We start from the raw sequence: 12,846 nt of genomic DNA on the forward strand, positions 1-12,846 counted from the left end.
TGAAACCCCCTCCCCCTTCCTCCCCACTTTTTGTTGAAACGTATTTAACGAGTTAAATGATATTGTCTTGGTTTGAATTAATTTTTGACAAAAAAAAATAGAAAAAATAAATTAGGAGATTAATTTTTATCGATTGCAAATGTTTCGTATCGAATTGAACGATACTTTTAATATTTTCAAATGAACTACAAATAATAATATATATATATATTCGATAGAGTGAACAATAATTATTTCAAATACGTGTAAATTAATACTCGTCAAATTTTCTGATTGTTCTCGATATTAATTGTTCGTATGAACATCGTGTTAGTATTATCTAATTGTGCTTTGAATAATATCGTGTAACAATTCGAAATAAAATCGAAAGATAAGAAAAAAATAATCAAACAATATATATATATATATATCATACGTTACCATTAAATTGTTTAATTTAATTTAATTTAATTTATATAAAGTAACTGGATGATAATATTCTCCGGTGTGGGGGAAAAAAAAATCATAAACAAAAATTTGAATATTTCATTAGAACTTCGTCGTGTTCGGTTGAAAATAATTCAAAATAATAAAAAAAATAATTAAAATTATTCCTATTATTATCAATGTAAAAAAGAACAACGAAATAAGAAAAAAAAAGAACAAAAAAAAAACGAGAATTTTCCTTACAAACAAAAATCTCATTTAAGTTCTCGGTGTTTCTCGATACTAGACGATATTAACTTCAACCCCTCCCTCCCCCCACCTGTTCCTACTTGGAAAAATAGATTGTACAGTGTCCTATCACGTTGAAGCGTTTTCGATCCGACGAATGACCCCCTTTTTTCGTTAGTAGGAAGAACACGAGGACACGTCTTGGGTAGGGGAAAAGACTCTTCGATCCTAAAACGAGAAAGGAAAAGAAAAGGTAAGAAATGGTGGAGGGACCAGGAGCCAGGAGGAGAGGGCAGGGGGAGGGGGAGTGTGATAGAAAGAAGAAGAAGAAGAAGAAGAGGGAGGAGGAGGAGAAAAAAAATTGGTAGGTAGATAAGACGAAAGAGTAAGTAAGTAAGAAAGGGGTGGTGGGGGTAGGGGAAGGGAAGGGAAAGATAGAAGGAAGGAAGGAAGGAAAAGGGTGGTTCTACTACTGGTAAGGTTTAGAGAACCTGTCGATACCGTGACGTGACGCCGAACCTTTTTTCCCAGCCACTCCATTAACATCTCATTATGAACACTCCAGTACCCCCACCCCAACCCTTGCCTTCGTCGTTGTCGTTGTCGTTGTCGTTGTCGTCGTCATGGTGGTGGTACGCTTACACGAAATATCTTAAGTTCGAACTTCCATTAAAATATCTGCCGAGCTTCGCGCGTTTTCATGCCACCCCATGAGAGAGAGAGAGAGAGAGAGAGAGGTAGGGTCTTTTCCTTTTTTTTTCAATCATTTTTCTTTTTATTCTTCCTCTACTTCTTCGTCTTTTTTTTTTTTTATTTTATTTTATTTGATAATAATTCTTTTTCTTATCTATTTTTTTCTTTTTTTTTCTCGGGTCTCATTTTTTATTATCATACGTGTGTGTGTGTGTGTGTGTGTGTGTGTGTGTTTGTAGTTCACATGTATTATACTTATACGTTTTATATAATAATGATAGTTATTATTAAACGTTAGCATGAGATGTTATCGAGGCCCCTTTTTTCTTGCTTTTATTCTTACTTCCCATTAGAACTAACCTCCACCCCCTCATTCACCATATAACCTAAACGAACATTTGGATAGAAACGATTTACGTTTAATTACTTAGATGTTATCAAAGCTTTGCTTTTACTTAGACTTTGAAAATATAGAAAATTGTTTCCCTAAAAACCCATAATATGACTTGGCAGAAAAATTCATCGTACATCAGTTTTTACGTGAACATTATGAAATCATATCACGTATCGAAACAATTAACGGAACAACAACGTTTACATGGAAATGGGGGATAAAAATAAAACGAAATGAAACGAAACGAAACGAAATTATCAGGAAAGGGAAATAAAGGAGAGCTGGGTGTGGGTTGGTTTGCTGGTTACGGGGGGGGGTTAGTTAAAGAGATGAATTCTTGAAAATGATTCGATCGGTAACACACTCTGTCCATGACAAGTTGAGTAAACGATCGTTTATCAGATTGTCATAGAGATTGGGTATATCGTAATGAGGATTAATTAATATACTCCTGGATCGGCCGTATAATGATGGATGAGCTTACCAACCACGCCTACTTTTCCCTAGCCGATTTCACTTGCAAAGTGTGTGATAATGCAATATATATATATACATAAATATAAAATAAAATATATATATATATATAGAATATATATAATAAAATAAATAAAAATAAAATAAATTATATTATATATTATTTATATATAATAAATAAATAATAATAAAATAAATTATATATATAAATATAAATTATAAAATAATAAATAATATAAAATATATATATAATAAATATTTAATTTATATATATATGCATTTTTTATAATAATTTTTTTTATAATAAATTTTTATTTTATAATAAATTTTTATTTTTAATATATATATATATTTTAAACACACGTATAAAAGAAGGAATAATATTATAGTACAAATCACAAAAGAAATGTCTTTAATATCATCGTTTTATCATTTGCACAATTTGTCATTCCTCTTCTTCCTCATTTTATATGTTTTTGAACTAAAGATTGATGTACCATACACGTCACGCGATAGTTTCATTATATCATAAACCCCATAAGCAATTAACTTGTTTGACGTAGTAGTTATCACGTAACGATAACCATTCGTGATACGTTTGACGATGCAATAACAGTTTAAACATTGCTATTGGAACAAAAATAAATAATATCCGTCAGAATTTGTTTGCGAGATAAATAAATTTTAGAAGAATATTGACTTTTTCAAATGATTGTCAGAAAAAAATTCTTTTTATGCATACGTTGATTTAACGATTATGATATAAAAATATTACGTTATCGTATTGTAATCGTTAATTATTTATTGTTTATATGTATTATAATGCATGTAACGTAAGAAATATATTTTAACGAGGATTTAAATTTTATTACGTGGGAGAAAGTGTTAAATAATCAAATATAAATTATAATAGATTATATATATTCATTTAATTTTATCAATAATAATCATGTTCTATATGAACACACTCTTCATTTAACATGTTCAATTCAAAGGCTGCCAGGGGGTAGTAGGAAGGGGAGGGGGGTTGTTCTAGTTTGTATTCTAATAATTTTAATTTAATCAGACGTCAGTTAGTTTATTAACTAACAAATCACAGATACTCGTTTCGCGCAGTCACGGTTTAGTTTTGATTGGCTTGAGACAAATATACAGAGAGCGAGTAAAGTTGGATGAAACAACCCGGTGAAAAGTAATTAGGAAATTTCAGTTATCGATGTGAACCAATATATAAACGAGATTATTTAAATAATGAATAAACTTACCGTATATTTCTCACGATTCAAAATACACTATAAGATATTATTTTAATCAAATTTATATTATTACAGATAGAATGATTGATTACAAAATCTATAAACGATGTTAATATATTTTTCAATAGTATCTTATAAACGTGGAATAGTAATGTTCCCTGTCGTCGTCGAAGATTACTGAAACGATTTTACCGTTCGGAATAACACGGGGATATATCATATGATAAAATTTCCCGGTTATTTTCGCAGTATGACACTCAGGAAACGGAAATGAATGTAAAACGAGATAATCAAAGAGAAGAAGAAGAAGGAGACGACTATTAACCAATCGTTATACCATAATAATAAATTCTGAAAGAATAACCACGTTGACGATACGATTGAAACGAATTATCTAATCGAAAAATAAAATGAAAAAATAAAAAAAAAACAAGAAAAAAAAAAGAAAGATAAATAAACATTAACGATAACTTTATATATTACGTTTTATATTATTAAAATAAAATAAAAGAAAACTGGTGTTGTACTTATGTACGCACGTAAGAAGTTATACTTCTTTACCGTACCAAAACGAACATAACCTCAATAACCTCAAAAATAACTTCAAAATAACTTCAAAGAAAAAATAATTAAAAAAAAAAAATAATTATTATTATATATATAGAAGAATAAAAAAAGAAAAAGAAAAATGAAAATATAGATATCAGTCCACGCTAAATATAGAGAGATATATCGAATTACTTGACGCGTCAACAGTAATGGCGCGGTTACAGCATTAGTTCTCGCTTCGATCATTTAAGTAAAGCGGCGCTGAGTACGATTAGTATCTGGATGGGTGACCCGCTTGAGAAAAAAAGAGGAAGAAGAAAAGAAGACAACTTCATGCCGTATACTTGAAATCGTTTTGCCGCGCGTCTTAAATACCGACAAACTTCATGGTGTCGTTTTTCCAGACGCTCGGAACAAAATCACTCCCCATTACATTTTCCCAAACGCGCCAAAAGAAGTATAACTTCAAAAAATAAAAGAATAAAAAAGAAGAACAAGGACAGATATTAGCAAACTTTTCATTTGGTCACACAGTAGTATAAACGTTTCTTTTTTCTTTTGGTTTATGAAAGGTTATTTATTTTTGAATCTTAAAAACAACTTAATCATTCAATTTTATCATATAATTTTTGACAGTCTTCTTTGGTTGAAGCGTCACTCGAAAACACATTTATGCTAGTTAAACTTTAATTATGCTATCAGTTATATTAGAATTAATTAGCAATGGAAAAATAAAATTTGAAAATGTAAAAACCATTGTAACAGTACATACGTAATACCTATACCGCACACTATACACAAACGTTTGATAGAAGTAGAGAGAAAAGAGAGAAGAAGAAGAAGAGGGAAGAAAAGAGGTAGAGGAAAGAGGGTGGAAAGAGGGTGGAAAGAGGGGGCTGAGGATTCGAGCTTATCGCGAGCGTTTAAGCAAACACCGCTTATATCCGCGCCGAGCTTAATTGCGTTGACAAATCCTTCTAGGAGGAGGAGGAGGAAGAGGAGGAGGTAGGGTGAGGTTAGGGGGAAGTGGGGGTGGGTGGGAGGGGGTTGGTAGTAATGCCGCGGAATTCTCCGATCGTACACAGAGATTGGTTCTGGCTTTGGTCGTGCAAGTATAGCTTTTGAATACCGAGCAAGCACAGTTAATATACCATCGTAACCATCAACCACCACTACCACTACCACTACCACTACAAAACCAACCAACCAACACCACTAACCAATACACAAACCAATATCCCCCCATAACTACCATCGACAACTACATCGACAAAACCGTGAAGGAAACTTTTGATTCTCACCGAAAAGATAAAGGAAAAGGGAAAAGGGGTGAGGGGAGGGGGAAATAGAAAGACTGGAATTGCATCAATTTCAGCTAGGTAAACGTAGTAGTTTCTCTAGCAGTAGTACAGAGAATAGAAACAAATATTCGAAGGTAGGTTATATTTAATAGACTGCTACTACATCGTATATAACTGTAAAACCGTTTTAGAAGGTATGCATAAGTGTATGCGTGTATGGATGTGTGTGTGTGTGTTTATGTATATGAAGATATCTGGAAACACGTAAATAGTTAGCATTTATTTTCTACCTCAGACAATATTTCTGTATGTATATATGTATATATGTTGTTATTTTATTTTCTCTCTCTATTTTCATGTGTTTCAATCCGATCCTTTTCGTTATTATTATTATTATTATAAGAATTATTTATTAATAATGTTTTGAATATTTGAAAGAATTAATTAATTAAAGAAAATAATCTAAACTAAAGATAAGGAAATATGTAATAAATTAAATAATAACGAGAAAGAATTAATTTGAAAGAATAATCTTTAATAAAACAAGAATAAAGTTCATGATAAACATTAGAAGAAAAAAAAGATGAAAAATCTAACGATTTCCATCGTTGGTATTCTCGAGCTTTAATAACGAGGACTACTTTGCTAAGTATCAAGATGAGAAATGAAAGAGGAAGAGTGACAGAGATAGAAAGAGAGAGAGAGAGGGGGGGGGAAGAGAGTATAAGAATAAGAGTATGAGAGAAAAGGAAAGAGAGGAGAAGCTTAGGAAAAGTCGTCAAGCTGCAACCACGTTCTTCGTGTATGTCGCGAACGAAAAGTTTTGCCTTTGAATTCGTAGACTCGATTTCGCGTAAATGCGACGTCGACAGAAGCCATCGTCTTTGAGAGAGAGAGAGAGAGAGAGAGAGAGAGAGAGTATTGTCTCCTTTCCTTTTGCAGAAGAAACTTCTTCGAGAAATCGAAGCAGGATTTTAGGATTCGAACTTATCATCCGATCTTTCCCAACGTTAACACGTTTCAATCTGATATCTTCTTTCGTTTTATACTTTAGACTACTACTACTACTACTACTACTAGTACTACTACTACTATATTGCTACTACTGTTTTATTTCTTATTCTTATATATATATATGTATGAGTGTCTAAAGGGTTTGATTCGTAACATACGTTGCAAGTTTATTTTAAATATCAAAATATAATATAAATATTATTATTATAAATATATTTATATAAAAATATATAAATAAATAAATAAATAATAAAATTAAATATTTAAATAAGACAAAAATAAATAAATAAAATATTAAGATAATAAGACAAAGATAAATAAAATTAAATATATTTATAAGACAAAAATAAAAAAAATACTTTACGTAAGCGTAAATTTCTTTTGATTTGAAATAAAATTTCAAATCGACTGTTTTATCAAATAAATTGTATTAATATTTATATATAAATAAAATAAACCCTGTGTGTGTGTGTGTGTGTGTGTGTATTATATCTTCAAAAATTTGTTTAACGTAAAAAAAAAAATGAAAATAATACGAAGAGTACGAATTTGATTTCTTTATTATTTAATACACGATTTAGAATGATTCGAGATGATAGTTTATTTTACGTAGAATTTTTGTTGGAAAAGTTATATATATATATATATGGCGTATATAATGTGAAAAATTTATTTTCTTCGATTCTATATTAAATTTTTTATACGCAGGCCGGATATGTCGGGAAAAATGTTCCAAATTCGATAGACAGATAAAAAAAAAAAAAAAAGAAAAACTAGCAATACTCAAATATTGCAATACGATTTTTATTTGTTTTTTCAGTTATAACGTCATAACAAAATTTCTCATATACACACATGAACATACATACACACACACACGTTGTTCTAATCAATGTGATTTTATTTTTGTCTTTTCTGAATAAAGGTTCACAAATATTTCCATTTACTTTTAAACATTCATCGTATCGTCTACGAAGGAAAAATAATCTCGTTACTCTCTTTGGATTGATTTGTGCTTTAAAAAAAAAAAAGAAAAAAATAAACCGAAAAAATAGTAAACGTCGAGGGATAAAAATAAAAAATCGTATAAAACATTTGACTACTTTTTAAACATTATTATTTTGTTACATGTATACATAATACACTAACGGGGGAAAATTCAAAGGGCTGTTTCTCCCGTCTCACACCCTGTGTATAACGAATAAATAAAAGGAAAAAAACCTTCAATTTTGAAATAACGTAGTATTACTTATTCCTGGAATTATCAACAACTTAATATTAATCAACATAATTTTCACTTTCTCTCGAACGATTTCATTACGGATTTATTCTCCTAAACGTTTCCTCGATATTTTAGAAAATAACTTTCGAAGAATAAACTAACCTCTGTGATTTGTGAAACGATATTTCAATAATTTATATTCAATGAATTTCTATTGGACAAAAACGTTTAGATAGAAATAACATTTAACTTTTAATTTAACATAGCAATTTAACTTCCAAAATGATTTTCATATTCGATTATAATTATCATTATTATTATACAATTCGTTGATTTTCTATTGAAAAAAGAGAAAAAAAAATATTCCATGAAACATTTCTAAGAAATTCGCGTTCAAAAGTAAAGTAAGTGTAATCCATTTTATTTATAATATCATACTCGAACGAATCTCGAAACGTTCCTTAATCATTTTCATTTCATTCAAAGAAGAGAGATTTTTGGTGGGCAGGGTAGGGGGATGGGGTTTAGTTCTAAATAGAACAAACTATAAAAATACTTTAGAGAAACTGTAGAGAACATTAAATTACACACTCGGCGTTTAACATCCTTTGAATACTAATGTACTACCTACAGTGTTACCTAGCCGCACACGGGGTAATTTGTTTTACCTCTTCGACCCCCTACCCCTACCCTCTACCCCCTTCCCCATTCCCCCGTCGCCCGTTCCATTTACTTCATTTTCCTGCAACCCCATGTACCCCTCCGCCCCCACCCGTTGTCTTCTCCCCCCTCCCCTTCTCCCCGTCCCTTGTTTTACCTCTTCGAACCCCTACCACCCCCTACCCCCTTCCCCCTCTACCCCCGTCACTCGTTCCCTTTACTTCATTTTCCTGCAACCCCATGTACCCCTCCGCCTCCCACCCGTTGTCTTCTCCCCCCTCCCCTTCTACCCGTCCCTTGTTTTACCTCTTCGAACCTCTACCACCTCCTACCCCCTTCCCCCTCTACCCCCGTAACTCGTTCCCTTTACTTCATTTTCCTGTAAACCCATGTACCCCTCCGCCCCCCACCCGTGGTCTTCTCCCCCTCCCCCTTCTGCCCCCTCCCCCTTCTCTTATTTCGAAAGATATATCTAGCGTAACGTATTCCAATATATGCGATACAAACTATTGTACATTTAACTGAATATGGGATGGTATATAGTATAGGTAATGTGCACGTAAAGGATGTCATAAGGAAGAAGGAGAACTGCTCGTTGGGAATAACGATAACGCAAAACAATGACTCTCCTGATATGAGAAAGAGAAAAAGAAATAGAAATAGAGAAATATTAAATGGAAAGGGACAGAGAAAGGATATTATAATTCGTTCTAACGTTAAATATAATAAATAATATCTATAGCACGTAGAATATGGCACGTAGTTTTATCGACTACGAGTAGTTTGCTAATGGTCCATATAAAGATACGAAAATAAGATAGAAAAGGAAAAGAAATAGGAATAGGAATAGGAAAAGGAAAGAAATGAAAAGAATGGAATAGATGGATAGATAGGTAGATAGATGAAATAAAAGTTAGTTCAGTGGTGGTCCAGTAGAGAAGAAGAAAGAGAGAGAGAGAGAAGATTTATAAATAAGGAAAACAAAATTTGCGCGCATACACAAGTTTTCTTCGAAACGGAAGGAAGCAAAAAGCGAATTCAGATGAGATATATATATATATATAATAATAATAATAATAATAATAATAATAATAAAAATGTCTCTCCCTCGTTATTTGCGTTATTCGATCGTTTCTTCCACACCACCCACACCTCCTCCACCCCACCACCCCTCCACCCAGTTCTCTTCCCTTTCTACTCTTCTTCATATTTTATTTTATTTTTTTTTTGTTCATCTTCTTCTATTTTTCTTCTTCTATTCGTTGCGAAAAGCTACGAAAGAGGAGACTACTATCGCTCTGTGTGCACCCCGGAGTCGTTAAAGCAAGTTTCTTCTAGCACAAAAGGACAGTTTCGTGGTGTAAAATGTGATATATTTTTTCTTTCTCTCTCTCTCTCTCTTTCTCTCTTTCTCTCACTCTTTTGCTATTTCCATCTTTATATACATATATATATATCTTATTCTTTCTTTCATTCTTCGGAAACTGCCGGACTGTCAATAATAAAAGTGAGTTTTATTTTTTTTCGATAGAGAGAGAGAGAGAGAGAGAGAGAGAGAAGGGTAGTGCACCGTAGAGAGTTTTCTACGTTCGAATGAATATTGAGAAGGAGGGAAACAGGTGCGCCAATCGAATGCGTTACATAGCCAGGTAATAGAGTTCGGTCGTTACGAAATAACGTAAAGTCGTCTTCTTCTTTTCTCATTCATTCTATACGCCACCACCTTCTTTTCTACACACCACCACCTTCTTTTCTACATATACACATAACAATATATGTATAATATATTCAATCGTTCGATATATAACACGATATACCATATGTTGAGAATATATCGAATTATTCTCGAAAAGTTCGTAACGATTTATAAAAATGGGCGTATATTTTTCATATAAATTTTATATTATTATATATATGATTATTCTTTTAAAACAAAAATAATATATGAATTAAATGAAAATTATAAAAATTCAAATTATAAAAATAAAAATTCAATATATATATATAGAATATTAAATTGTTAATAAATCAATACGAATTTTCTAAGTAACTTAATATATTGTATATATTTTATAATATATATATGTAATTTTATTACATATTTATTGTATATATCTTACAATATGTATTTTATTTTTAAAAATTCGTACCGATTTATAAAAAAAAAGGGCGTATATTTTTCATATCAATTTTATATTATTATATATATGATTGTTCTTTTAAAACAAAAATAATATATGAATTAAATGAAAATTACACAAAAATTCAAATGGAAATATATATATAGAATATTAAATTGTTAATAAATAAATACGAATTTTCTAAGTAACTTAATATATTGTATATATCTTTTAATATATGTAATTTTATTACATATTTATTGTATATATATCTTATAATATGTATTTTATTTTTAAAAATTCGTACCGATTTATAAAAAAAAGGGCGTATATTTTTCATATCAATTTTCTATTACTATTTATATGTGTTCGATTAAAGGTCGGGGTGAATAACAGTTTTGACGAAGTAGTACAAAATATGGATCATATATTTTAACAAAACACAAGAAAATAGAACAAAATACAAGTAAAACTAATATACGTTAAAATACGTAAAAAGTAAAACTACAAGTAAACTACAAGTAAGACTCTCTTTATCCTACAGGGCGTTTCTTATTAAATCACACTTTTCACTTCCATTGCCAGAAATTCCATGAGTCGAGTTAATCGCTCTTTTCCACGAATAGCGGAAGCTCCCGTTCCTCCTATGTAATTAGCGTTTAGAAGTGAGCAACTACGTTGCCACGCTCTCAATAATTCTTCTGGTAGTGCTGATTCTACGAGAGGATACAATATGGTCGCGTACGTGTCGTTGGTGAGACCTAAAGATTCCAACGCTCGCAAACGTGATTCGAGGTTTTCATATAAACCGGAGAGGTAATAATTCGTAGACCCGGCTGGTTTACGCAGGACAAGTTGCAATAATTGACGTATATGTACTTCAATTTGCAGATCTGTATCACCGTATCGCTCCATTAGACTATCAATCGCCTTTGTGTAATTTTCAGCGGTAGGCAGATAACCTTTAATCAATGCGGCTGCACGAGATTTCGGCTCCATAGATTGCATTAAATATTGGAACTTGTCCTCTTTTGTCAACCCAGAGTTTTCGTGTATTTTCTTGAACGAACTCCAAAATGGTAGCCAATCTTTTATATTACCGCTAAATTGATGCAATCGGATTGTCGGTACATTACAAGACACTCTTATGTCTGGTTGTGCTGGAAGAGCGGCGGCAGCTAGCGCGGAGGTAGACGAACTTTCTGTCTCTTTGAAGAGATCCTCGACTTGGGACTTGATATCCAAGAATTTTTCTTCATATTCTATGGTTTCGTTCGTCTCTTGCTCGATTTCTGCCTCCGAATAATCGTCTCCTTCCATTCTCAGATCCAAGTACGATTGCGAAATTGAAGTCAGTTGTTGTGTTTTGGATTCCAATAGTGCTAGGTAGTTTGAAATCGCTTCCCTACTCGATCCCTTTGCTGGATCCAGTAATGCATTCAAAGTGTTATACACCTTTGTGAATGCAACGCGAGCCATTGTTCTTTTCCTTTTTAGAAGATCCATTTTAATGATAAAGCACTAAAATAACTTTTGCACAAAACTGTAATACTAGTAAGACCCCAGTCCTGTCACGGTCGCCAAATGTTCGATTAAAGCTCGGGGTGAATAACAATTTTGACGAAGTAGTACAAAATATGGATCATATATTTTAACAAAACACAAGAAAATAGAACAGAATACAAGTAGAAAACTCCCTTTATATATATATCGTCGCACTTAAAACTTAAACATTTACTGACTTCAGGCTTATTACAAATTATTCGTACTTATGCATCTATCTCTGTATATCACTCTGTGTATACTCCTGTGTATAACTCTTCTAAATAAGCCCTTATTCCGGTCTGGGGTCCGTCTCTTATACCCCGCATATAGTGGGAGAGGAAGGACTCTCCTTTTCCTATAGGGCGTTTCTTATTGAATCACAGATTCCCTATTGGTCATCGCTATTTCTTTCTTTTAACGCCTGTAACGCCTTAGCGAGAGAGTATCTTTCAAAGCTATCGGAATTTTACCCGTTTAAAATTGCATTTGTTTACCAAAGGGGGGAACGACCATGAGACCCTTTCTTTTGAGGAGACTGAATATCTTAGAATTTTATTTTATTATTTTATTATATTTATTATAGAATTATTTCTATCGCCTGTAAACTATATATATAAGCTTTTAGATTATATTACTTATTTATTTAGGTTTTTTCTTTAGATTATATTACTTATTTATTTAGGTTTTTTCCTTTAGAATTCTTTATTCCCATAGAATTCCTATACAAATAATTTTTATCTCGTGCGGTAGGCTGCTCGGTTCGGCGTAATGTGACAATATGATTATTCTTTTAAAACTAAAAATAATATATGAATTAAATGAAAATTATAAAAATTCAAATGGAAATATATATATAGTGTTGCGTCGGTACGCAACTACATAAGAAGTCGGCATAGCATAGATTTCGATATCATGAAAATCACGAACAACGTATAAAGGCTCATATTTAAAAAACTATAGATAT

General features: G+C 31.8%; 2 protein-coding genes across 2 annotated transcripts in view; one reads left to right on the forward strand and one right to left on the reverse strand.

Annotated features, from left to right (window-relative positions):
• LOC122525696 (polypyrimidine tract-binding protein 1-like) overlaps positions 1-10,773 on the forward strand; it is a 167,385-nt gene extending 156,612 nt beyond the window's left edge. The window contains exon 5 of the mRNA XM_043648616.1: positions 10,717-10,773. Within this exon, the coding sequence (XP_043504551.1) occupies positions 10,717-10,773 (57 nt within the window). The remainder of the gene's footprint in view (positions 1-10,716) is intronic.
• Positions 10,774-10,892: 119 nt separating this feature from the next.
• On the reverse strand, positions 10,893-11,816 carry LOC122525697. The gene has a single exon (XM_043648618.1). It carries the CDS (start codon positions 11,814-11,816, stop codon positions 10,893-10,895), a length of 924 nt encoding a protein of 307 aa, XP_043504553.1.
• Between the last annotated feature and the right edge of the window lie 1,030 nt (positions 11,817-12,846).

This window comes from Polistes fuscatus, unplaced genomic scaffold (assembly GCF_010416935.1).
Source record: "Polistes fuscatus isolate 324 unplaced genomic scaffold, CU_Pfus_HIC Scaffold9, whole genome shotgun sequence".
NCBI lineage: Eukaryota > Metazoa > Arthropoda > Insecta > Hymenoptera > Vespidae > Polistes > Polistes fuscatus.